Genomic DNA, 25,882 nt, shown 5'->3' on the forward strand with positions numbered 1-25,882 from the left:
GGGAATAGTAATCCGCAGTCTGGATGAGTCGCGCTTTGTCCGTCGACGAGAACCAGACACACCTCATTTGCACCCCCTCCCGGTATCCTTCGCCAGTCGTGATCCCTTTGGGGATGCTTTAATTTTTCAGCGATTCGCGCAACGTCGGCGCAGCGTGGCTGCGGTCCACCGAGAAGTCGCGATGGAGGATGGAACTGAATAGGATTAATTCTATAATTAAACGAGCCTTTGATTGATCGTTCACTTGAAATACAGGTGGCTACGGAGCTTATTCGAGACCTTTCGCCTTCTCATATTGCCATGAGCTTGCATGCGTATGGAACGCAGCGGAGTTCGATGCGAATCCCAGTTAATCCAGATAGGGGAGCAGGTCCCCAAGATCGAGGAGAGCAGATGGTCAGCCCGAAACGGGGGCGAGGCAAGTTTGAATAAAACGATGCCGTTGGAAATCCAGCGGACGGAAACAGCGCGGCGTGTGTACGTGGCTCGTAGCGTTACTTCATTCCTTCGCCGTGCCGTCCGGAAAATAAATTTTATTGCGGCCGCACCGCTGGAAAAGGAACGCCGCGCTCGTGCCGCATTGCAGCTTTATTGAGTCGTCGCGGGATACGATTACGGGCCGTTTTGTAAACTGTGCGTGCTGCATATGCATAAACGCTACCGAACGACCAAATTCGCCGAGTTATGCCCGCGAGGATCAAGCATCGCCACGGAGAACCCGGCCGGGCTTCCGCTGCAAGAAAATTTCCATTCAAGATGTTACCCTCGACTTAGGCAAATCCTGTCTCCGCGGGTACGAACCTTATCCTGACTGAAAGTACCGCAGTACGTGCGAACGATAAGGTAGCAGGGCATAACTCTGAACCTCGGTGAACGGTTATGCCTGTACTAACGCTGGAAAAGGGTCGACGACTCAGTTTTCTGTTGCTCCACTTTCATTATCCCCACTCGTTGAATTTCAGCAGTCTCTCGAAAAAGATTTCCGATATGCCAAGTATCGACACCAGCAGTCTAGGGATGTGTCGATACTGATCCCGTCTGATTCCACTTAAGTGGAATATCCGATAGTTGGGCAAACATTGGCAGTCTTCGTACCGAAGCTTGCTACTTTCACTTAGCTCAGAATTTTAATTCACCAGCCGACAAATGACGAGGTACACGGAAGGCCGTTTAAAAGCGACCATTAGAAATCCCACCAACTTGGGTCCCTGCAGTTCGTCTTTAACTCCCTTTGTAAAACCCTCCCCGTCTTCGGGGGGAAGAAACCCTCGCCCGAGACGCACCTTTTCGCAACAGAAATGCTCGGGCGACGAGGCATCGGCCGTTAAACGTCCGCAAAGAGGGAAGTTGAACGGTCTGCGTTTAGCATTGGAGAAGCACCTTCGCCGGGATTTATAATGAAGAGCTACAGGCCCCGTTGCGTGGCATTGGGTCACGTCGGCCGTCATTGTCCCGCGTGGCTGCGCATTTTTCGCGCCGCGCCAGCCGGAAGCCGAGCGAGCAGCACGCACCTACGCGTAGGTGTACCTAACGATGCGCCACGGAATCCGCCTGCGCGTGCAGCAACTGCAGCCCACCTATGCGCCAACGGTCCACCGTTCCCCGGATTGCCACCAAATATCGCAGACAGACGCCATTAAGGGGTCATGCTCAGTCAGGAGGCCGAAAAAAAGGGTGGTCTTTGGAAATTTTTTGCTCAGAAGCTATAACACATTTCTCAAAAAATCTTTTTTCCTTTTAAGGATTGCATCTAGTACCGTGCATCGTAATTTTTTTATTTAAAAATATTTAGCAGTAACTAAGTTATTGTTCATCACTCGAAGGTTCTCTAAAAATAGAGGCTTCTGCGGTGACCACTGCGGTTCGAAAGTCGAGCATCTAAAATAAAAAATTCAAAAGAATTTACTTATTATATTATATTATCTAGTATTTGAACGAAGGATTTTTCGAAATATTGATTTGGGAAAAGATGGCTGATGTTTAAAGTAAAAGTTTCAATTTTTATCATAAATCTTGCCTGATTTTTGTCAATTAACAGAAAACTAAGCATCGGATAAAAAACTCCGTCGTTCAAATACTAGATAATATAATATATTAAGTAAATTCCTTTGAATTTTTTATTTTAGATGATCGACTTTCGAGCAGCAGTGGTCACCGCAGAAGCCCTTTTTTTTAGAGAACCATCGAGTGATGGACAATAACTTAGCCTGAAGGTTAACTAAAGCCTCTTTAATGATCCATCTGTACCGTCGTATATAATGCATATTTCGTTCCGAACTCTTACACTTACGATATGGTTCTACGGGAGTAGATCGAAGTCATAAGGTGGAGTTGCAAGGTGGTATAGTTACACACACGGAGTATTAATCTCGCGCACGAAAAACTTGCCTGCTCCATCACGGTGTTTGCATTATGTACGAGCGAAAGTGCAGGAGAGATCCGCGAGGCTTTTTCCCCTCGGCAGCCAGCGATCATTTCGAATATTTATGCAAGACGGGAGGGACGGGTCGATATCAATACTCGTCGAACCGCGAAAAGCCGGTTTAATATTCATACCGTTCCGTCGCGGTAGGATGGTAACGCGGTTTGCGGCGACGGCGATTAGACGCTGGAAGCGAGAGGACGCGCGCTCGGGGGAGGAAAATTCGCGCGGGCACGCCTTTTTGCAGGCGACCGAGCCGAACCAGGGGACGGTGTGTCGTCCATTAAACGACAAAGAGAAGACGCTTCCTTCCTCGATCTTCCTCCCTTCCCATTGTCTGGAAGAATGCAAGCCGTTCTCTACCGGCGTTTCTTTCTCTTTTCATAAGAGCACCAAAGGACGCGTCGATTCGTGCGAGAAGGTCCCCCGGCCTTCGTTCCCTTTTCATTAAAGCGATACGACCGGCCGGCACATGTTTCTTTTCCCTCTGCGAGAGTTGCACGCCAACAAAAGCCGGGATCGTTATCATCGCTTCTTTGTGGCCCCTTTCCCTGGCTCTCTATCGGTCGCGCGTCGCGTTGGCTTCAAAGAGCCCTTTCCGCAGCCCGATGCGAACTGTTTAATCGACGTACGAAAAACGCAGAGGGACAACAAGCGGCTGATAGCCACGGAGTGTATTCCCCGCGGCGGACAAGACGGAGGGCGGGGTTGAAAAAAATTCATTAAAAGCGGACGGGGTCCGATCGTCGATGGAAACGGCCCGATACCAGGGGCGCCGTTAAACGAACGCGCGATCGTGCTCCGCGGAGATTCGAAAGCAATCGACAATGAATAGGGAGGGCATCGAGCGGCACGCCAAGGCAAACCGGGGTTCGTTGCTATCGAGCAAATGACAATAAATGGCATGACGCGACGCCGAAGACGGTTCCAATTTATTCCCCGGAGGCGATGGCGGTGGCCTCGGTCGACAATGTCAGCCGTCCTTTACAACCCTGCGCAACCTTCGGATAACATATCGAGAATACATCCAGCCGACTACCGCTGCCAAAGAAACCAACGAGCCACTATCCGCGCCCTATGCCAATACACCGATGACTGGCAATCGACGGGGTCCCCCGTCGATATTCGGTCGGATTACAAAACGACCTGGAACCGGGAGGTTCGATCCTGGCTTCCCATAGACCACACACCGAATCGGTAAGAATAGAAAATTCTCGCTGCACCCCGCGGAAGCGTGCGAATCGAGGGGAATCGATCCGAACTGGAATTAGATACCAACGACGTGGCGAACGACGCGTGGAGCGATCTAAAACTTTCACGCGATCGCTCGCTATCGTAAAAGCCCCCGCTGCATCGACGGCTGCAGTAATTGCGACCGTTCGATGTATCGATCCCGATACGGCCGGGTAATAACGGAATCATTAACCGCGCGCGTGCACGATAAGACGCTTCCGCGCGTCCATTAGGGGTAGTCGCGCGCGGATGCTCGAGATGTCACCTGGAATAAAAAGTGGATGTTCCAGGGGCCGCGGGAGGGAGGGAATGTTACGAGGCACGCGATTCCATCGGTGGCGGCTTTATTCGAGCGTGCACGCGCTATGCAATAATCCCTCACTCCCCGCGAGATTCCCCAGGCCTCTCGTGCTAGCTATCGTCCCATCTTCCGCAATTCCAGCGGCGAAAACGCGGCGATATTAGCCGGCGATAAGGCGATAGGGGCTGGCGCGGATAGCCGCGGGCCCCCGGCGTTATAGAATCGCGAAGGAGGGGGCGGGGTTCCGCGCGTCAAAACCCGCCGAATGAGGGATGGCGAGGGGCTAGCAACAGCCACCGCACATTAGACCGTGTTACGAGCGACCATTCGAATTGGAAAACGAGCTAACCCCGCCTCCGCCCCGGAAAATAACCTGCCTCTGATTTATGCCCCGACGCCGAGGCGACTCGGAATTGCGAACGGAAGTTGCGGATACTAACCGCTCGCGATATCCGCCGGCCACCTCCTGCAGCCTCGTGGCCTGCTAACCGGCAGCGTGTCACGTACATAGCTGCTTCGAGCAAGGAAACAGCAGGGAAAACCGTCTACGGTCTCGCGATACCTCCACCTCGCGGAGCAATGAAATTTTCAAGTGCCACGCTCGCTTGGGTCGAATCCTTCGGCGACTGGGGAGCCGAGAATCGGGAACGCGATCTGCTTTCCACGAATTGACAACCGTCTTGGAACACAGCGAGTCCCCCAGGAAAATGATTACCTTATATATACATTTTCACAAACCAGCACGAACGCGATCGAATCGCAAACGGTACGACCTCACGGTCCATTAATCAGTATCATAAAGGGGATATGATAATTATATTGGCAATCGAGACGCATCAGGCCTGATCATCCACATCGTTACGGCCTATTGATCCGATGATTAATGCATGGCTAAGTATGTACGGAGAAGTGCGTAATTAATCAGGATCCGGAATAAACTACGACGTTGCGCGAGCTGCGCCTTCTTCGCCGACTTCGGTTCGATTCAATTTTTCCCACCATTGTTCCGCCCCTCGCGCTTCACCGCTCCGCCGTTCCTCCCGAAGTTCCAGAGACACGCACGAATTCGTGATTTCCTTGACTTCGAGCTACCCGCTCCGCATAGAGAGCAGACGGGGACACTAGAATCCACCTGAGCTTCCGATACTTCTTTCTCTCAGCCTGATGAGCTCGCGGAAACTCCTTGTCAAACAGAGAACCATGCCGCGGAAGTTAAGGCGACGAGGAAGTCAGATTTAAAATCGAAGAGAAACATCCCTCTGGAAGTCACCGTCCCTGCCGATTAAAAACACCAACCGTTGGCAGCGATCAACTGCCGCCCTCGAATTCAATTGTGAAACGCGCGAAGAAGGACCGACCCCTCGAGATAATGATCCCAGCACGATCCTTCGGCGCTCGGGCGCCAGGCAAGTCTTCCGCCGGCAAAGGTATTATCACGCTGGCGTTATTACGTCGAGTAAATTTTCGGGAGTTTTACGAGGGGGCAGGCGTGCTCGTGGAGGATGCCGGCCGGAAGAGGGCTGGAAGAGGCGCGGCGCGTGTATTACAATACTCAGATAGAAGATCTCCGGCCGTGCATCACGTATCGTGACGAGAGGCCCGCTCTAGAGGAGCCTCGCCGCTGCAGAGGCTCGCACGAACCGTCGCTGCGTGCATTTATGCGCCACGGTCATCCTCCCTCCACGCCCTCGCTAATTACAAAAACGTCGGCAATCGCGGTATTACGTACTCCCGCTGTTGGATAACAGTAATTACGCGTAGGAGCGTACGGTTTCGTTGGTTACCGCGCGTGTCGTCCGTCCAGCCGCGATAAGCGTTATCGACGAACAATGACCATCGCGGACGCACCGAATGCCTCCGCTGCCCGCGGAAAAATCAGCTTCGACCGCTGCGCGACGTTTAATGGATTTCCTGTAGCAATACCGTAGAGATACACCGTCAAGGACCCAGTTCCTGATCAGCTTAGAAAAATAAACCAATTATTAAGCTTATTACGATACAAATTTATTCTGACAAATTACTAAATAATTATGAAGTATTTTGAAATTTATACGCAAAATTTGATTGCTCATAGTAAAACGCGTGAAGGTGATCAGAAACTGCTCCCTTTGCATTTCTCACTTTCGAAGTTAAATTATAAAATAATTATTATTATGTGTGCACTTGTTTTAATACCAAATTAAAGATAAAACATAGATTTCCTGATATAAAAAAAAAAATCTTTTAAATTTGGATAAGTTCACCCTTTACACGTTTAAAAACCCCGCGGTAGTTACTCTTAAGTGATCAGGAACTGGGTCCTTGACGGTACAGTTGGTGGTAATTTCTGGACGGTGTTCTAAGAGCAAACGTCAAGGGTGATTAGGTGAAGTGTCCATTTTTCAAGCGAATCCTCCCCACAGGGTGCACGACCCACTTTCAATTCCTCTCGCTGCGCATTTCGCGCGTCCCCTGTCCGCCGACGGTAATCGGATTCCCCGTCCCTGTTTGATAGGCGAATAAAACCCGGAAATTGTAACCTGTCCATTTTTCATCCGCTTATTCGGCCCGGCGACGCGGCTCCTGCGCGCTTTATTTACGCGCGCCGTGCACGTGGCACTTTAAAGTTCGCGGTCTGCGAGACAAATTGTGGGGATGCCAGCCGGAAAATACCTTTCCCGCATCCCTGTCCCCCTCGCTGTTATTCTCGCTCTTACGGCGTACGTCTATTAAATCCCAGGCGCGGTTATACGCTTCTCGGGATCAGGATCGCGAAGGGACTCGCGCGAGCATCGAAAGGGCGCGATAGACGGTCGCGAGACTTTACAGGCACCCAGCCTGGAAGTCCGAGAAAGGGGAGAGAAGGAGAACGCTTTCTGGTGCAAAGAGACGCATAAACAAGCCTCGAGGGCCGAGTTTAACTCCTGCTTCGCGCGTTTTAATCTAAGCAAACCGAGGGATGGGGTTGGAGGTGGAGGCAGAGAAACGGGCAACTCGAGCGAACGCAAGGAACGTGTCTCGATAAGGTGTGTTCTCGTAGACCACTTGTTACGACTGCTTCTTCCCCCCAAACAGTGCAGAATTTTCAATCAGCTGTTGTTTAAAAACTATCTCTTAAATTAAGTCGCAATTTTTTTTAGATCAAGTTTCAACATTGTAGAATATATGTCCACCGTTGAAAATTAATATTTAAAGTATCGTCGTGTTTAAAAAAATTATGAAAGAAAAAGTTCCTGAAAATTTGTTTGCTTAAAAAAATCACTGGAGGAGTGTCTTATTCTGTAGAGGATACACGAAATTACTACTACATGGCACCAGTAGTACCATTTTCAATGATGCCTCAAAGATATAATACCTTAATGTCAAATTTTGCGTCATTTTGACCCAGTGTGACAACCGAGGGTTAATATAAGTAACGTAATAATATTTAAGCAATGAAGGACGCATCAACTTCGTTAAAGCAAAAAGAATCATTGCTTTATCTTCATCCGTTCAAAAGTTATAGATTTTTGGCCGCTGACGCCCCGATTTTTTCCCACTGTGCGACGATCGAAAGGCTCGTGCTTGACATTTTTACGCGTCGTGTATCGGCGCCGCGACCTGGGTCAAGCTAACGAAACTCGCTGTGAGGGTGGCTTCGGAGGAGGTCGGGTCAAAGCCGTCCTTTTCTTCTTCTCTGATGCTCCGCTGGTACCTTCGCTTTAACGTCGCTTCGAATCCAGTGTCTTTCTCTCTCTCTCTCTCTGCCACCCTCTGTCTGTCGACTGCCAACGAGAAAATTACAAACGGGACACGCTGACGGGGAGGAGGAGCAGCCAGAGCAGAGGGCGGGCGAGGGGTGCACCGGAAGGGGACGAGGAAGCAGGAGGAGACGTAGAATGCGACGGCGTCGCTCCTCATGCGGATACCCCGTAAATCATGACGAAGTACCGTAAAGGACGAAATGAAAGGCACGCGAAACACAGCGCCCGGGCAGATATATAACGGTGTCGCGAGGAGGAGAAGCGCGCCTGCTCGTGCCTTATATTCGAGTTACTGTGCCCCCGAGTGCCGGCACTCGAGCCGCTATGTAAATGCATTTACTGGCGACGCGACGCTCGGTCATATTCTTCGGGGGTAGTTTAGGTCCCGTTCGGGCTAATCATCAACCACCCCGAATCCGCCTGGAAACTCGATTCGTTCTGCAGGAAGCGGGTCGAGTTGCCGAGACTCGCCTGGGACCGAGCAACTCCTTCAGCGGAGAATATACGCGTGTATAGGTAGAAACGCGAGTAGTGGTGTCGCGGCAATGAAACTTTTTCTTCGAACCGTGTCACTCCGCCACAGATTAAGTTAAATTTCAATTTAAACGCTGGCTGCCGAAGGAATTAAAGCAGTCGCCCTCCCAGTCAGACGAAACACTCAAATACAAAGTTTCCCTTTGAGCTGGAAGCCACCCGGAGACCCGAGCGGCATCGTTATTTCCATCGAAGACACTTCGGACCCATGACTCCCGGCTCGACCGTCGCGATCGCTTTAAGTCCAAGGAGGGGAGGGCTTTTTATCAGAGCAGAGAGTGCAATTTACGGTGAGCAGGGCCAGCTCGAGTGCCAGAAATAAGTTTAGTCCACTGCTCGAAATTACTGCTGGCAAGACGAGCTTGCCAGGCTATCAGCCTCTTCCTCGTTTCGTTTCTAAAACGACAGATCAAAGGTTTCTCTGGTCGGGCCCTGTTCCGCGACGCTCGTAATCCTCGCTGCGGGTAGAGCAAGATGTCGAGGCCCCGCTTGCTGTCGCGATTAACTGGCCAGGCTACAGGAGCCTCGTTACGACCGGCGCCGTGCCATTTTTCTTGCTTATTATAACCGTCGTCGTTCGACGTGGCAGAAACACGGGGGAGGACTTGCCTCGCGGCTGCGGCCGCTCGATCCCCCAGGCGCGCTGCGACAAATAAACCGGTGGCCGCAAATTATGCCGGTGGAACTATTAATTGGCCGACTGGCAGCCTTTGACTCTCGCGTTTCGCGCACCAGTTACGTGCCAACCGGATTTCAATGGCGAGTCTCGGCTCTCGCGCGGGAGAAACCGGGAGAAAGAACGGCGGACTCGGCGTTACCGAGAGATTTCTAGCCGCGGGGCGCGAGGATCGGATCGATCGGGATCGAAGGCGAGCGGAAAGCTCCCGCCGCGGGAAGAGAAAGGCGGCTCTCGTGGGTGACGAGCGAGGGCATCTCTGGCGCGGCGATAGAAGAAAATTAATAGGAGGCTGAGTCAGCGCGCGGAAGGAATACCGACGGCTACAAAGCGGGTTGCTCAAAGGTAGGCGGAAAATCGAGGGAAAGCAAACGGACCTGCTGCGCGGAGGACGCAGTGTCTATATGCCGAAGGAGAAAGGGAAAGGAAGAAGGAAAGCGAGGGAACTGGCGAGGATAAATAGAGCAACCGAACGAAATCTGCGCCGAAGACGGTCGAGGATGAATCACGCAATTGATCTGAACGAAGAGGAATACACGCCGTGTTGTACACCGAGGGGTCATGCTCAGTCAGGCGGCCGAAAAAAAGGGTGGTCTTTGGAAATTTTTTACTCAAAAACTGTACCACATTTCTCAAGAAATCTTTTTTCCTTTTAAGGGTTGCATCTAGTACCGTGCATCGTAATTTTTTTATTTAAAAATATGTAGCAATAACTAAGTTATTGTCCATCACTCGAAGATTCACTGCTGCTCGAAAGTCGATCATCTAAAATAAAAAATTCAAAAGAATTTACTTATTATATTATATTATCTAGTATTTGAACGACGGATTTTTTTTTATCCGATGCTTAGTTTTCTTTTAATTGACAAAAATCAGGCACGACTTACGATAAAAATTGAAACTTTTACTTTGAACATCAGCCATTTTTTCCCAAATCAATATTTCGAAAAATCCTTCGTTCAAATACTAGATAATATAATATAATAAGTAAATTCTTTTGAATTTTTTATTTTAGATGATCGACTTTCGAGCAGCAGTGGTCACCACAGAAGCCCTTTTTTAGAGAACCTTCGAGTGATGGACAATAACTTAGTTATCGATAAATATTTTTAAATAAAAAAATTGCGATGCACGGTACTAGATGCAACCCTTAAAAGGAAAAAAGATTTCTTGAGAAATGTGGTACAGCTTTTGAGTAAAAAATTTCCAAAGACCACCCTTTTTTCGGCCGCCTGACTGAGCATGACCCCTTAAATCCACCGCTGGAACTCCCCCTTTCTTCGTCCACTGCGCAAGGGAGATATAGAGGGGCCGACGCATTCACTGTACGAATGCAGTTGGTGTCCGAGAATCAAGGGAACTCGGTGTACAGAGCTGGTCAGAAACTAAGGGCCGAGATGCAGAAAGACACCCAGGGATGATCTCTCTTATTCAGCCCCCAAAATGGCGTGCACATCTCGTGGCGCAGCCTGTACAAGGACGAAGGCTATCAAGGGAAAATTACCCCTCGTGCCTCGTGTCCTTTCATCATCCCCCGTGACTCCCGTTCCGGCCAAAACAGCCCCGACTATGGGTATTACACCGAAAACACTGTAATCACCTTCTTCTAAATTCGAGCCACACGAACGAGCCGTTAACCACACGTACGGTTATGCAGCCAGCGGCAAAGAGTCCGGCTAATTATCGCGACGAGCGGTAAAACCGGGCTGTCTAATCTCCGTCGCCATTTACCCGACACCCGGAGTCTCGTAATTATTCGAATCTCGTTAATCGGTATATCGGGCGCCGCTATTTTCCGCCCTTATCATCGTTACCTCGTCTTTTTGTGCCCCGGGGAAAAACAGATTCTCGCCTGGGCGCGCTGATGCATCGCGAGCGCATCAATCTGTGCGCTAATCATTTATCATCGTTACGGCGCAACGATCGAAGAGATTAAGGGAGGCTCGCCTGTCAAACCCGGGGTTCCTGGTTCGAGGAGGAGGCAGCAAATGTGCCGGTGACAAAGAATTCGTCGAAGAAAGGAGAGTCCTTTAAGTTCTCCTTGGTTCGGGATTTGAGGAATTGGAGAGTCGCAGCACGACCGAAGAATACTGTCTGCGATTCTACATCCGTGATACCCTAACCAGGAAGGATCATCGAGGGGCGAAGGTCTGTGCCGACGAAAGAGGAAGCTCATAAACTGAAATGATTAAGATAATGGAAAGGAAAGGTGGAGAGAGGGGCGACGGAGGACAAGATGCCTGATGCCGCCAGTGAAAGGAATTCGGTGCTGCACGATTTAAGACGCAATTTCCCTGACGAGGTCGCGTGTCATCCGTCATGCGGGCCTGTCCCGCGCGGAACAATGCTCGACTAAAATTACGCATTCCAATTACAAATGGATACGCGTAGGGGAACCGCAGACGTTTCATTCGTTCCAGTCGCTCCGCGAGCACCGTGGCTTCGGACTGACGGGCAGGTCGAGCACCTGGGCTACTTAAAATTTAGATCAGAATTAAATGTAGGAGTTCGGCGCTTAGGAACGGCCTCTGGTGCGATTGCCACATCGGTGGCGCCGCTTAAGTAGAGTCCGAAACGTAGAGAGGAGAGTCGACTCGGGGGAATCGGTTAATGTTTGTGAATTTCTTTTCGAAAAAGCGAAAGCTATATTTTTACAGGACTTTTGCACTTACAAGAGCAACGTTTAAAGAACATTTTTTGTTTTAAATTAATATTTCGAAAATTCCCTCCGTGAATCAGAGGACGCATTAATATACTAACGAAATCTATTTTGTTTTTTGATTTCAGCTAATCTGGTCACGAATGGCAGTGCTCGCCCCAAAACAACTTTTTAAAAATGCTTCTTGGATGTCGGTTGTAATTGTATTATAAACGTAAATATTTTTCTGCAAAAAAATTACCAAACGTTCTTTAAATTGCTCTTCCAAGTGCAAAAAGTTCTGTAAAAATATATGCTTCCGGCTTTTCAAAAAAAATTCACAAACATTCGCCTCTTTTCGGCCTCCTGACTAAGTAAACACTTAAGGCGGCTGGCCAGCGGGCAGTGGATCCGAAGATCGTGGGTTCGAGTCCCATCGCCCAAGATTCCGTTCTTCTCCTACATAAAATACCCAACGGTACCGGAATCCTTCTATCCACCTTGAGAATCCATAACCACCGTCTAATAAAATTAATCACACCCACGCGATACTCGGTCCATCGTTCACTAGTCGAGCAAGTGTATTGTCGAAGGTCGCTCCGTCTCTCTGATCCACCTGCTGGACCCGGATTAGCAGACGTTTACGCAAAGCGTAGGCGCGTAAGAATCGCTGGAGCAGCCTAACGCGGTAATGGCCATCGGGTATATGCATCGGAATTATCGGCCAACAGCTGCGCGGTGGTAGCGCGTGGCCAGGCCGAAGAGACGTATGTACAAGCGAACACTGCCGATCCATAATCAAGGACACGCAATATTTCACGGCTAGAATTCCCGAGATCCGGCGGCCAGATTGCCGCGGAATAGATAACCGTGGAGAAAAGTCACGCGAAGCCGAGGTGGAAGTCAGGCCCCCCTGCCTGCCTCGCTATCAGGAACAGGAAACCCTTTACGCCGTGAATTTTTCAAGCCCTTCCTTAACGAACCCCCATCCCTCATATTCGATGTACGCGTATCGGGGCCGGGGATCTGACGAGCCTGGAATTGAATTACGACAGCGCCAGGAACGAAATTCCAGCGAATCAGGGCGAGCAGCGAGCGCTAAGACCGGGGGAAATTTATAAGTAGATTCGTATCGATCTACCGGCGAGTTCAGACTGGCGATTGTCCGACCGTTTTATCCTTTATCCCTCCGCCCTGCCGAATATCGGGAACTTCAGGAGCGCCCTGGCGAGACTTCTCGCGGGGCTGTGTATGAAGACCGCCCTCGAATCAATCTTCCTTCGAAACAATAGTCCCCACGGTTGATTCGCCCGGGCGAACCCCCCCGTTCATACGCGAGACGGGGCGAAGAAGTGGCGGGAGGAAAAAGAGAAGGGTTCGCCGGGGGAGTACAATAAATCAGGCTAAATCTGGAAAGCGGCGGAGCAATAAATTCGACTTCGTTTATCAGGGAGGGTAAGTTCTATTCGATTCCTCGCCGGGGAAGCCCTTTCGGAAACTTTGTCAGCCTGATGGGGCCAACTTGACTGTGATTCTGCCCGTGCAACCGGAAGTTTTCGGCGGGATCCCGGTTGAACGGGACCCCCGCGAGCTTCCAGACCCGGGGTCTCGATGAAAATCCTAGGCTAATGTATTCCAAAGCTCTACTTTCCTCCTCCAGCCCCGTCTTCGTCTCTCCGCGTGTCTCGCAGTCAATCCTGAGCGGGGTCAACCAGCTATCCGCTCTCCCCTCGATCCTCCCTAACCTTCCACTCGCTCTCCTCTTTTCCGCCTCTCGGACTCGCCCACGCGTCCTCCGCTTTCGCGTCTCGCGTGAAGCGCAGGGTATCGCATTCCACGCATCACCCACGTGAGAGACGTGGCAACCGGCCGACCAGGAGGGCAGGGAAGAAGAGAGTGCGACACGCGCCGAAAGTGTCTGAATAAAAGAAAAGCCGTCGCGCGCCTGGACCGACTGTCCTCCCACGTCGCAGGGGAAAAGGGAAACCGCGTGGCCTTAGATTCCTATCGATCCTCCCAGATTCAGACACACTTAGAGGCTCCCAGTCGCTACTAGATACTGTTGGGTTACCTGGTAGAGTGAGCAGTAACTCGATAGAGCAAATACAATAGAATCACTTTATTGATAAAATGGAGTCAATAGTATTAAATGGTGGTCGTAAATTTATTACGTGCCATATTTAGCTTTACAAAACTAATGATGTACAAAAATTGCGCCAATTATAACAGTGGCTATTTATGCAAACAAAAAATCTATTAAATAATATTAAGCAGATATATTTTAATACAAATAAATATTTCAATACGAATAAATTTTTTATTCAAAATACTAGCTCTGCGCTCCGAATTGGTGGTGCTAAACTGCATAAATATATATAAATCGCATTGAATTCTTTTTCTTTCTTTCTTGTCTCAGTGGTGTCTGGTCCTGTTTTATTTATTAACCAAGACAATTAACATTTTTTTGGTTTCGCAGCGCCAAGTATTTTGAATAAAATATTTATTCGTATTGAAATATTTATTTGTATAAAAATATATCTACTTAATATTATTTAATAGATTTTTTGTTTGTATAAATAGCCATTGTTATGATTGGCGTAATTTTTGTATATCATTAGTTTTGTAAACCTAAATATAGCAGGTAATAAATTTACGACAGTTTTTTTTTGTTCGTCTTCCCGACTATATATATATACTTGGCGCGCATTTTTGTACCCTTTTTTAAAAAAGGTAATTTTGTGGAGATAAACGTGACACGGACAGTGTCCAGACCTCAGTCCTCTGTTTACAGCTCGTATCGCTGCTCCACCGCGTACGCCAACAGATACGCACTCAAAGATATACTCGAAGACAGCGAAAGCTGTCTGCCGAAATATCGTGTCTAGGGGTCCTGACTCTATTACAGGAGCCCGGTTTCCACGGGGTGGTATTCGACGAGCGCGTTATATCCCATTCGAATCGACCCTTCTCGCGCGATTTCAAGAATGCCCTGCGATAGAACGCGGTCAGCCTGCTGGATGCCCTCGCCGGGCATGGAAAAGGATTGGGAAATGTTGCACGAAAACCGCACGCGATTATACGAAGCGCAACGAGCTGTCGGGGTCGGTCATTCACGGGCGGGGGAGTTTCATCGGTCCGGGAACGGATTTTGGTAAACGGCCGGGACCCCCGGAATGGCTCAATAACGGCCGTTCTCGGGGCGAATTTTTGGTCCGTGGGGCTTTTCAGCCGGCGGAGAAAATAACGGTGCAGGTGCGTTCGCGTGCATACAATCGCGCGTCGGGGCTGCCGGGCTGAAAGCCCCGGAGCGGTGCAACGCTGCCGCACGTACACACACGGGCGTGGTGCGGCGCATCAGTTGGAGAACGTTAAATGCAAAGTGCAGGCGGACACGGGCGTGTGCAGCGACAGAGGGGCCGCGGAGAGCGGAGCAAGATACAGGGGGATAGAGCAAGAAGGAACGAGGAAAAGAGCGCGGAGAGTCGCGCTTCACTGGGCAGGCCTGTGTCTCGCGCTCGTAGGAGATTCGTATGAGAAACAAACGATAGCCAGTCACAAAGGAAGTAAAATAACGGCGCGGAAAGAAAAGGCGGCCGAGGGGGCGGAGGGAGGAATAGGGGAGAGAAGAAGGTACCCCCCACGCGAGAAAGGGAGACGGAAGCGCCATTTAACGCTTCAGGCGGTACGCGCACGTTTTCTCGCCGACCTTTCACCTCCGCTGGGTCTTTCAGCCTCGCGCTTTTTGATAATACTACGTCTCGAGGCGGCGTACGATGGCGCGGGAATTCGCGCGAAAACTGCCAAGTCGCGCGCTGATTTCCGTCCTCCCAGGTGCTTTTCTGTCGACGAGCCCGCGATCCGCGCGATGCGACGACCCCGAAACACCACTCGCACCCCAAAAGGCCTAAGGAGTAATCCGGCTAAAAGCTCGCTTCTGGACACAACGGCTGTCCGCTTTCAACCCCCTTCTTCCTTTCTCCTAGCGCCCCTTTATTTTCGTAGCCGAACGTAGCGTCCTCGCGCCGCGACCAAGACGAGACGCGGTGGCTTAATGACACGGGGAATTCGATATTAAAACGAGCGGGTGGCCGTAAGGAATCCATGCACCGGGAGTTAATGCGCCGTGTACTCTGCACTAATTCGAGCGAAAACCTCGTTAATGTCTTCCACTCGCATCCGCGCTCACTAGCTACTTCTGCTCCCGTGGCAAACGCGTTTCAGCGCTTCAGCGCTTCAACCAACCGCGCCACTAAACGAATCTACGTTTGCCTTCGCGTTTGCCCGAACCGGAGGGGTGGCGCGCTGCACCGCTAGCCGCGCGACCTGATTTTCAAAACGCCGCGGCTATTAATTGCGAGCGCTAACTGGCGATCAAAGGAACCGGGGCTGGCACGATTATCGGGCTTGTTTTCACTCCAAACGTCACGCTGGATGTAAAGAGAGTCAGATTCGGCACTCAGCTTAAGAAGATGGAAGGCTAGTTCAGCTCGGGGACATTCCACGCGAACTCGGACAGATCTCGGAGTACGTTTTCGTAGATTGCTGAAATTTCAATATGTTGTAGTCTTTGGTGATATTTAAACGTACCTCAAAGGATTTTTCAGATTTTTGAAAAATGTCGATTTTACAGCTGTTTCAAGTTAAGTGCTAACTTTTTTTCAATACATTATAGCTATGGAAGTAGTAAACGGATGGAGATGAGCTTTACGGTGCTTATAGAGAAGACATTGAAGTTTTAGGAATGAAAGAAAGAAACTCAATCTACTAGATAGATAGTTCAATATATTTACTTCATCACAAAAATGGTTAAAAAAAATTTTTTAAACTGAAATAATTTTTTCTTAAAACATCAATGTCTTCTCTATAAGCACCGTAAAGCTCATCTCCATCAGTTTACTACTTCCATAGCTATACTGCATTGAAAAAAAGTTAGCACTTAACTTCAAACAGCTGTAAAATCGACATTTTTCAAAATTTTGAAAAATCCTTAGAGATACGTTTAAATATCACCAAAGACTACAACATATTCAAATTTCAGCAATCTACGAAAACTTACTCCGAAATCTGTCCGAGTTCGCATGGAATGTCCCCTCGGGCCTAAGTGAAATTCGAGCGAAATTCGAGCGGCACTGATTACTGGGTGCGAGAGCTTCGGCGAAAGTAACGCGCGCCTTTCCTAACTAAACTAATCGCGCGAGGTAGAATCGACGCTCCCGCCTTTAAGGAGTCATTCTACTTTGATAAGCCGAAAAGTGAAGCTATTTTTAAAGATTTTTTTCTCAGTAAATACAACATACAATGAAATAAATCTTTTTGGAATTTACTAAGCTAGTTTTATATTATACAAAAAAAAATAAAAAGATGTTTTTTAATTTGTTGGAAAGGTTTTTTTTAAGGTCCATGTGACACCTACAAAATAAAGTATGTTCGTGGCGCAGGTAATTTTCCGGCTCACGCTTATGTGAAACAAAAACGTTGAAAAGATTCTTAATCTATATGAGTGTCGTTATCGCCCCTAGCTCAATTAACCATTTTTGTCGAAAAATAACCGAGATTTTTCCCGGGGAACATTGTAGAACCCAGACCTTTTGGGGAATTTTTTCTTTCAAATTGGCGCCATTTTATTATTTCTCAACAAAAATTGTTAATTGAGTTACGGGCGATAGCAGCACTCATACAGATTAAGAATCTTTTCGAACGTTTTGGTTTAGATAAGCCTGAGCCGGGAAATCACCTGCGCCACGAACATGCCTCTGTTTCCTAGGTCTCACAATGTCGCTATAAAAAAACATTTGAAACAAATTGAAAAACATCTTTATAATTATTTTTTGTATAATATCAGAGTAGCTTAATAAACTCCAAAAATACTTATTTCGTTATACGTTGTATTTATTAAGAAAAAAAATCTTTAAAAATAGCTTAATTTTTCGGCCGATCAAAGTAGAATGACCCCTTCAACGCCAGACTGGCGAGCAACTTTCAATACCCATCGCGTGAATTGTAAATGTAGCTGGCCCGCGGGCGCTCAGTCGCTAGCTAGCGACGATCGTACCGGTCGCACCGAGCTGAAAGTACATGCAAAGAGAAGAGAAACGTTTGGCAATGTACTCACCTTCCAGCTCGACGACCTTGCCAGCCCTCTTGAGCGCCTTCACCGCCTCGTCGTGGGTCGCCTCGCGCAGATCCTCCCCGTTCACAGCCAGGATCGCGTCGCCCACGTACAGCTGCTCGGTGGCGTCCGCGGCCATCCCCTTGAAGATCTTCGAGATGAGGATCGGCATTTTGTTCTCCTTGCCGCCCTTGATCGAGATACCGAGGCCGTTGTTGTCGCTCTTCACCACGCGCACGATCCGCTTCTGGTTGGCCACCGAGTCCGGCACGTCCGGGTCGTTCAAGCTGTCCACGTTGTTATTGTTAATGTTGCCGTTGTTTAGGGCGTTGTTGCCGGTCTCGCAGCTCTCGTCCAACGAGATGCTCAAGTAATCGTCCTCCAAGGAGACGAACACGCGGTACCATTGGCCGCGGACCTGTGTCTCCAGAACACCGGCGCGCCCCGACACTGTCGACGAGGCCGCCGTGGTCGTCGTCGACGAGGACGAGGACGACGTCGCCGCTGACGCCACCGAACCGATCCCCATCACCCCCATCGCCGAAGTCGGTTGTCCGCTACCGCACAGCTCGACCATTTCGATTTCCTCGCAAGCTGCACGCTGTTGGGGCAAAACAACCAAGTCACACGGTTAGCCATTTGCTTCCTTTCGCCCCCATCGATCCGTCTCTCCCTGAATCCTACGGTCCCGACTCCGCCGGAGACGTCGAAGCGAGAGAATAGCAACGGGCGAACGAACGGGCGGGGATCGATCGCGATCGTTGCGCTAGACGACGCAAATAAATCAATCGTGTACGTATGCTACGGCGAAATTCGTAATTTGAAAATAATTGATACTGGCCGCTGGTGACGCGACCCGGCCGACCTCTCTTTGTCTCCCCTGCCCCGCCTATTATTTCCATCAATCCATTTTCGCCCGGGCAACAATGGCGTTACCCGTTAGTCACGGAAAATGTCCTACAAAACTGCGGACAACGGGTATAATTGCGTGAAAATTGGGAACAGCCTCGGCCCGCTTACGGCAGCTGCTGCCACCGGCGCTCACTTTTAATTAATTAAAAGTCCCGCCGCCGTTCTGTCATCGAGAACACGGGAATATCTCTGTTTCGTTCCCCGTCACCGCTATCGCCGAGCGCTCTTCAGCCGCGCGTGTTTATTATTTTTCAATGGGGCATTATTTATGAATGGATGGGGCGGCCACACCTTCGCCGGCTCTGCACTGTTAATCAACGCAAATACCGGGGGGAAGAGGTGGCCCGCGCACCCCCGTAGAAGGTAGGCACCGAAATATTCTTCCCCTCGGTGTATTATCGTTATCGTACGCGCACGGATCCCCCCCGAGGCTGAAAAGGGAGGCCACGCCATATTTAACCGGCGTATCGCGCCGTACAGAATTTTTCGTCAGCTCCGCGTGGTATAAATAATTCCGCGGGGGAGCCGCGTAACCGCGCAAATTGGATAATTTATCAGCGGCGCCCAACGAGTCGCGACATTACCGAAAGAATCGGCCAAAATCGTGAGAAGGCTCGTCGTACCTCGTCCAGCGTTCCTCCACCGTCGGAAACTAATATTCCAGGAAACCCCTCGATAAGAACGTACATATCTGTCTCTTAAGGGGTTATACCTAGTCAGGCGGCCGAAAAGAGGCGAATGTTTGCGAATTTTTTTTTAAGAAGCGGTGGCGTATATTTTTACAAAACTTTTTGCGCTTAAAAGAGCAACGTTTAAAGAACATTTGGTAATTTTTTCGTAGAAAAATATTTACGTTTATAATAAAGTAGCAAGCGACATCCAAGAAGCCTTTTTAAAAATTTGGTTTTGCTGTGAGCACTGCCATTCGGAACCAGATTATCTAAAATCAAAAAACAAAAAAGATTTCGTTAGTATATTAATGTATCCTCAGGTTGGCGGTGAGAATTTTCCGAAATATTAATTTAAAACAAAATGGCGGCTATTCAAAGTTGAAATCCTGATTTTTTTCGCGGGATTTTTGCACGTCAAAATCAGGATTTCATCTTTAAATAGCCGCAATTTTGTTTTAAATTAATATTTCGGAAAATTCTCTCCGTCCACCTGAGGATACATTAATATACTAACGAAATCTTTTTTGTTTTTTATTTGAGATAATCTGCTTCCGAATCGCAGTGTTCACCGTAAAACCAAATTTCTACAGATGCTTTTTGGATGTCGGTTGTTACATTATTATAAACGTAAATATTTTTTTGCGAAAAAATTACCAAACGTTCTTTAAATGTTGCTCTTTTAAGCGCAAAAAGTTCTGCGAGAATATATGCTTCCGCTTTTTCAAAAAAAATTCACAAACATTCGCCTCTTTTCGGCCGCCTGACTAGGTATAACCCCTTAATACAGCGAGGAAATTCACTATGTAACTCGTAGTTTCGAATTTGGGAAGCTCGTAGAAAAACAGGCGCAAACACCGCGCTGAATATTTGCCGGCCGCGCAAATGACGTTAATTAGTATGTTGAGCCATTCCGCTGCATAATTAATGTAAAATTATTAATTACCCCTCCGGCGGGCGTTACGCAACGTTAGCTGCAACAATTACATCGAACAAGGGGTATCGCGTTGCTGCAGCTAAATCTCATTACGACATGTCGACGGCCAGAATCGAATAAGCCCCGCTAAAATCCCTCTCCATTCAATCCGCCGGCAGGGTTGCCGGGGAATCGATCTTCGCGTGATTTTTCCGCGCTCCCGGGGCAAGACCAGGGGGATGAGGGATGGAGGAAGTCAAAGGCGACCGGACACGGGCCGCACTTTGTCCCTACCGATGGGCTCGCATAAATCCTCGATTTAATATGAATGCGTAATAGCCGGCGGAAGAGCCGGTAGCGCCGGCAGAGAGCGAGGAAGGAAGGGTGGAGGAGAGTTGGCGTACAATGCTGTCGGTACAGCGATGTTAATACCAGAGAAACTGGGATGGCGTAACGAGAGGGGTGGGCGCGAGCGAATTTAGGCGGCGAAACGAGAAAAAAAAGGGCCAACAAAAAGGGAGCGGACAAAGGCGAGAGGATCTATTCCAGTGTAATCATTGATTCTTTCGGGCAGACCACTGCTGCTCCACGGACTCCCTTCGAGTCTTTTGGGCTTTATTGACTACAGCTGGATAATTAACTAGCCAGCTTACCCGAGGTGCCTATCACCGCCGTGCCCGGAGCAACAGATTTTGATGGACGTTTCGTCAGGCCCGAGGAAAATCAGGCGAAATAGGTGGAAGCAGGGTAGAGCGAACCGAAGTTCACGCAAGGTGCATTAAAATGCGGACGCGTGCGTCCAGTTGACCGGGCACAATGGCACGCGGGATGCGGCGTGGCCGATTGCACACGCGTGAAGTAAATTTCTATCGGGAACGGCGGGTGGCCGAGGGGGGTGGGTCCGGTGGCGCGCAATTGGAAAGCGCGTTACACGTACCCCGGCAGAAACGGGGGTTCACCGCGTGGATAAACCGCAATGCCAAAAACAGCGCGCGTTCCCGCACGACGAAAATTAAGAGCGAACGCGCGGTTTTCGACAGGGTAGCGTTTGCGCGGCGCGGCCAGCGACAGAAAGAAGCACGGGCGCGGGGCGAGCGGAGAGAGCAGCCCTCTGCTCATGCACCGCGGGCGAGAAGAGCAATGGGGTGGGGTGGAGACGATTCTACTAGGGGAGGGTTAGCTGCGAGGAACGGGGGTCGACTGGTGAACCGGCGCGTGAAATTGGGTAAAAATGAATCGACGCCGGGACTCGGTACCGCCATTATTCCCGAACACTCGTATCGGGATGCGCGTATATACGACGGCTACCTACGTGACACGTACGAATCGGCGAGACGACGCTGCGGAAAGTGCAGCCAATGTTTTTTCGACTTGGACCGGCGGGCGCGATTTATCAGAAACGCGAAAAATTCACGCCGCTGTACACGCGACGAAGGAGACCCGGGGACCTGCCAGGCGCTCCGGGGAATTCAATTGGACCGTTTGACGCCCTGAAGAGAAGCGCGATATTTGGGATTTTTTTAAGAGGAACCCTCAAATTATATTAGTTGAAAACTCTATGCCTACATTTGTGCATATTTAGGTAAGATTTAAAAACAAAATAATTCAAAAAAGACGGTGCCTAAAACTGTAAACGCGTTTTTTCAAAACGATGTTTTTCGAATTGGTTGGCATATCTCTAAAACCTGATCTACTTCAAATTTTGTTTATATATTCAACAGATGTCCCAGTCTCGTTGTTTCTGAAACGAAGATGTAGATTAAATGAGAAATGCTGGAAAGTAAAAAAAAATGGCAGCGTCTGAAGCAGGAAATTTCGATTTCTGCAAAAAATTCGCTGGTTTTTTAAGTCGCAAAAGCCTAATTTTACAAAAACCTACTTAGTTTTGAGAAAAGCGCGTTTACAGTTTCAGGTACTGTATTTTTAATTAAATTTTTTTAAATGTTGCCCAAATATGTACAAACATAAGCATAGAGTTTTCAATTAATATAATTTGAGGGTTTCTCTTAAAAAAAAATCGCGCTTCCGTTCAGGCCGTCGAAGTAGGGAGACCTCTTAACATCCGTTTCTAGATCGAATAGAGTGCGGAGATTCAACGTGGAATTGATTTTTATCAGCGTGTTGACCTGTGCCGCGGTGTCAGCCGTTGTATTCTAAGCTCGTAGGATACGCGCGACTCTTAATCCCATCCCAGCATTGGGCGGAATTTCCTCCGATCACTCTTATCCCAGCCGCCTACGCCCCCTCATCGATCCGCGTTACATATCGACAACGCGATACTTGTTGATTCGGCACGGTGTCTGGGGTTACAGCCATCTCGGAAACACAATCTTACATATTGGTGAACCGGAGAACGCTGTAACCAAATACGTCTGCCAGCCGATAGCCCGCAGAGGCTGTGCACGTATTGACCTCGAGGCGCATTATAAGGAGCGATGTGTGTACAATACGCCCGCGACACCCGGTACACGAAGGTCGCGCACCAACGCGAGATACCGTTCTTACAACGGGCTTAGCATTAACGAAACGGTTGACACCACCGTAGCGCACCAAACACGCTGCCGATAATACCTGACCGCTCCATAAACACCTTCGGGCTACGCGGGAGTAGTCGAATCCTCCACTGTGCTCTAGATCGTACGCGTGCTCGGTAAAGCACCAGAGAAATTCTCGGATGAACTCCGAGAGGCAGGGAAACAGGCACATTATACTTTCCTGCTTCGAAATTGAATAACTCCCCCAGGAGGAAGCAATTCCTATCTTCGACGGTCTAGGAAGCTACTTGGAAGATCGGTACACCCTTCGCAACGCCCCAGAGGTGCCGCGATTATAGGAATTCATTTCAAAAGAGCGGAGGTTCGAGGCACAACAGGTACTGGCAGACTTGGAGCCCCGCGTAATCAGGGTAAGGTGAATGTCCCAATTTCTGCTCATTTCGTATGTTTCTTATTATTATAAGTGTTACGTTTTATGCTATAGTTGCAATAAAGTAATTCTAAATTATTTGAACATTTACGCGAGCGTTGCACGAGCTTGGGGCTAATCGAAGCGCAGCGTAAGCAACGAAAAACTTTTAAAACGAGAGACTCATGATTTTTCGACCGTGTTTTAGCTGGTTGTGGTAGGAACAGGGTCGCTATTGGTATTCGATAATTGGGCAGAGAATAGTTTCTGCAGTAAAAGTCCTTATTCAATAACAAAAACAAATACCGTATTGTGCTGTGGATGTAGATTTTTTACTATTCTCGATTATTTTAAGTAGATAACAGGTGATTAGGTTTAGGGTCAAGTGACCGGGAAAATCACCGTCGCGTCATAAAATAATCTCACAATTCGATATATGCTGTAACCTCTATTTCTATTCGAAGGCATTTTATTTTTTGTTTATCATTATTTTATGCTTTACCGTTGTGTTATAAAACATCTCCATAAAAGGTGTAACTTACTTTAACCCGAAAAGGTGACATATTATGTAAGCAGAAATTGCTACAAACGCTGAGTAGAAATACGGACATTTAAAGCATTACATTTAATTACAAATTACTAGTAGTTAAACACCTTGAAATATCTTTCTTAAATAGTTCTCGACTGGTTGATTTATTATTAAAGAATTAATCAGTTACTCTGCAAATATTGATCGCGAACGAATTCTGTGCACCTTCTTTCCGACGAGTAGCCTCTTAAATGAGCAGAAATCGGGACGTTCGCCTTATTATCGACAGCGTCGGCGGAGGTGGCTGCGTTTAATAAAAGCGCCGATATCGCGATCGCGGGCACGCAGCCGCGCGGCAAGGTTATAATTAAAGCGTTTGTCTCTGGGAATTAGTCTCGCGCCGCGGCTTCTACTCGCTGCCCACGTGAAAGCACACACTGTACGCGGCACCTCGTTGTGTGCGCGATTCACGTACCAGGGCGCCCCGCCGCCGGGGACGAGTACGGCCGAAAGGGCGACAGAGGCGGAGGGAGACGGAGCGGGATGGAACGACACGGAATGCAGGCTGTGTGAGGTCGGGGTCTCGGGGACGCGTGTATACGGCACTGTCGTGCCCCTCGCAAAAACCAATAACCTCGGCAAACGTCGGGCACCGGTTGTTTATGGCCTAAAAGAGAGAAGAGGAGGCAGCGAGGGGCCGGAGAAGGACGACGTACGTACGAAGGAGGACGCCCGAGGAAGGCCGAAGTGGGGAGGAGGAAAAAGAAGACGGGCACCGATCCGGAGGGAGAGGAACACGTCGCTCCGGCTTCGAGATCGTTTCGTACCTGCTCCCAAACGTCGATACCTCGAGCAACCCGTCCGGGCGTCAAATGATCAACTCGTTACTGGGCCAGCGAGCAGCGGGGAAGTTCATTTCGGCTCGAAAGTCGCGGTAGACGCATTCGGCACGTCCTTCGAATTCGATGCTTGATTCAGAAGGGTCAGAGAGACGTTGACGAAAGGTACGGGGCTAACACCTGCCCCAATCGTACACGGAATGTTTCGTGGAAGTTGCACGTGGCTGGAGTTTAATTGAAAAGGACTCGGAAGGAGAGGACACACGCGATCCTTCTTCGTCGAACCGTTAACAAGCTCGAATAGCTGCACGACTCGATTTCCGTGGAAATTCTTTCGGAAGAAGTGTCACGAGCGCTGTCGCGTACACGAAAAGCCGAGCATTCGACGAGCCGTGGGAGATTAGTTCTTTCGAGCGCTCGCCTGGGTGCCGTAAAGGTGCACGAGTTCGCGTGACGCGTGTCTGGGTGCGGGGGAGAGGAATAAGACGACAAAGTTGGGATACCGTACGCAATTCGAGCGTGTTCCCGGCCGGATCAGCCTTACGGGCAACCACCGTGGGGGGAGGGCTATACTTGAAATTGGAGTTGCAAGAATCCCGGGAATGCGACGGAACGGTGAATCTCAAGGAGCAAGTTTGAAACAGGAGAAATTGAAAATGGCACGGCAAAGCTTGCCGCTTTTGCGTTTAAACTTGTCAAACTTCGGATCCGAAAGAGGCGCCCGTTAGAATATCTTCTCGCTTCGACCCGATTCGTCGTTTAAAACTCACTATCGTACTTATCCTACGCTTAATAATAGAAAACCAACGTAGAGCCACCGCGCGGAGTGTACGTAAGTACCTTCATTGCCTACGGAAATCCGAACTGCCGTAACGGTATCCAGGTATCGATATTCCTAAGTAGGTCTACCGTGTGCATTTACGCGCGAACGCCAGTCAGAAACATCCGCGGAGATCGTTATACTCTCGTAACGATGGCCAAAGGAAATATCAACGCGGCGTTCGTAACCGGACGCAATGTCAATGCCTCGGAATTAGCGAGCGAGAACGTGTATAGTTATATATACACACAGGCAACGAACGTATACTCCGCGCGGTGTAGCGGAAGTGAGAAAGAAAGAGCCTAGGCCTAGGCTGTGTGAACGTACATACCTTTGGGAAAGGACGAAAGAATCAGGGCAGAGGCGTACACCAAGCAAAACAAAAGCGAACAGAGGTGGATGGGGCGCGGGCGTGCTCGAGCTGCAGGGGTCCAACGGAAAATAAACGTGCACGCTCGTTAGAGCCGAGGGTCGCTTCTACCGATGATTTACCGTTTTCCGCGCGTGTATGGGCATATGACTTCCGGTAGGCAGTGGGAGGCACGACACCCTGGCCTGCTTTCCTCTGTTCGGCTGTATCCCAACACGCTTGTCCGTCCCGATGGATATTCTCCCCGGGTGCTGGTCCTCCGCCACCGCTTCTTCTCGCTCGCTTACGG

The 25,882-nt window shown here is 49.2% G+C and overlaps 1 protein-coding gene across 4 annotated transcripts in view; it reads right to left on the reverse strand.

Annotated features, from left to right (window-relative positions):
• Syn1 (Syntrophin-like 1) overlaps window positions 1-25,882 on the reverse strand; it is a 298,277-nt gene extending 272,395 nt beyond the window's left edge. For 3 of the 4 annotated variants that reach the window (XM_076828704.1, XM_076828705.1, XM_076828702.1), the window contains exons 1-2: window positions 25,716-25,882; window positions 17,639-18,236 (exon numbers count right to left, since the gene is read on the reverse strand). In XM_076828704.1, coding sequence (XP_076684819.1) covers window positions 17,639-18,236; window positions 25,716-25,739 — 622 coding nt within the window. In that variant the 5' untranslated portion in view covers window positions 25,740-25,882. Of the gene's footprint in view, window positions 1-17,638; window positions 18,237-25,554 lie in introns of all 4 variants that reach the window. The other variant, XM_076828703.1, reaches the window with a different exon arrangement.

The sequence above is a fragment of the Andrena cerasifolii genome, chromosome 16, assembly GCF_050908995.1.
Source record: "Andrena cerasifolii isolate SP2316 chromosome 16, iyAndCera1_principal, whole genome shotgun sequence".
Lineage (NCBI taxonomy): Eukaryota > Metazoa > Arthropoda > Insecta > Hymenoptera > Andrenidae > Andrena > Andrena cerasifolii.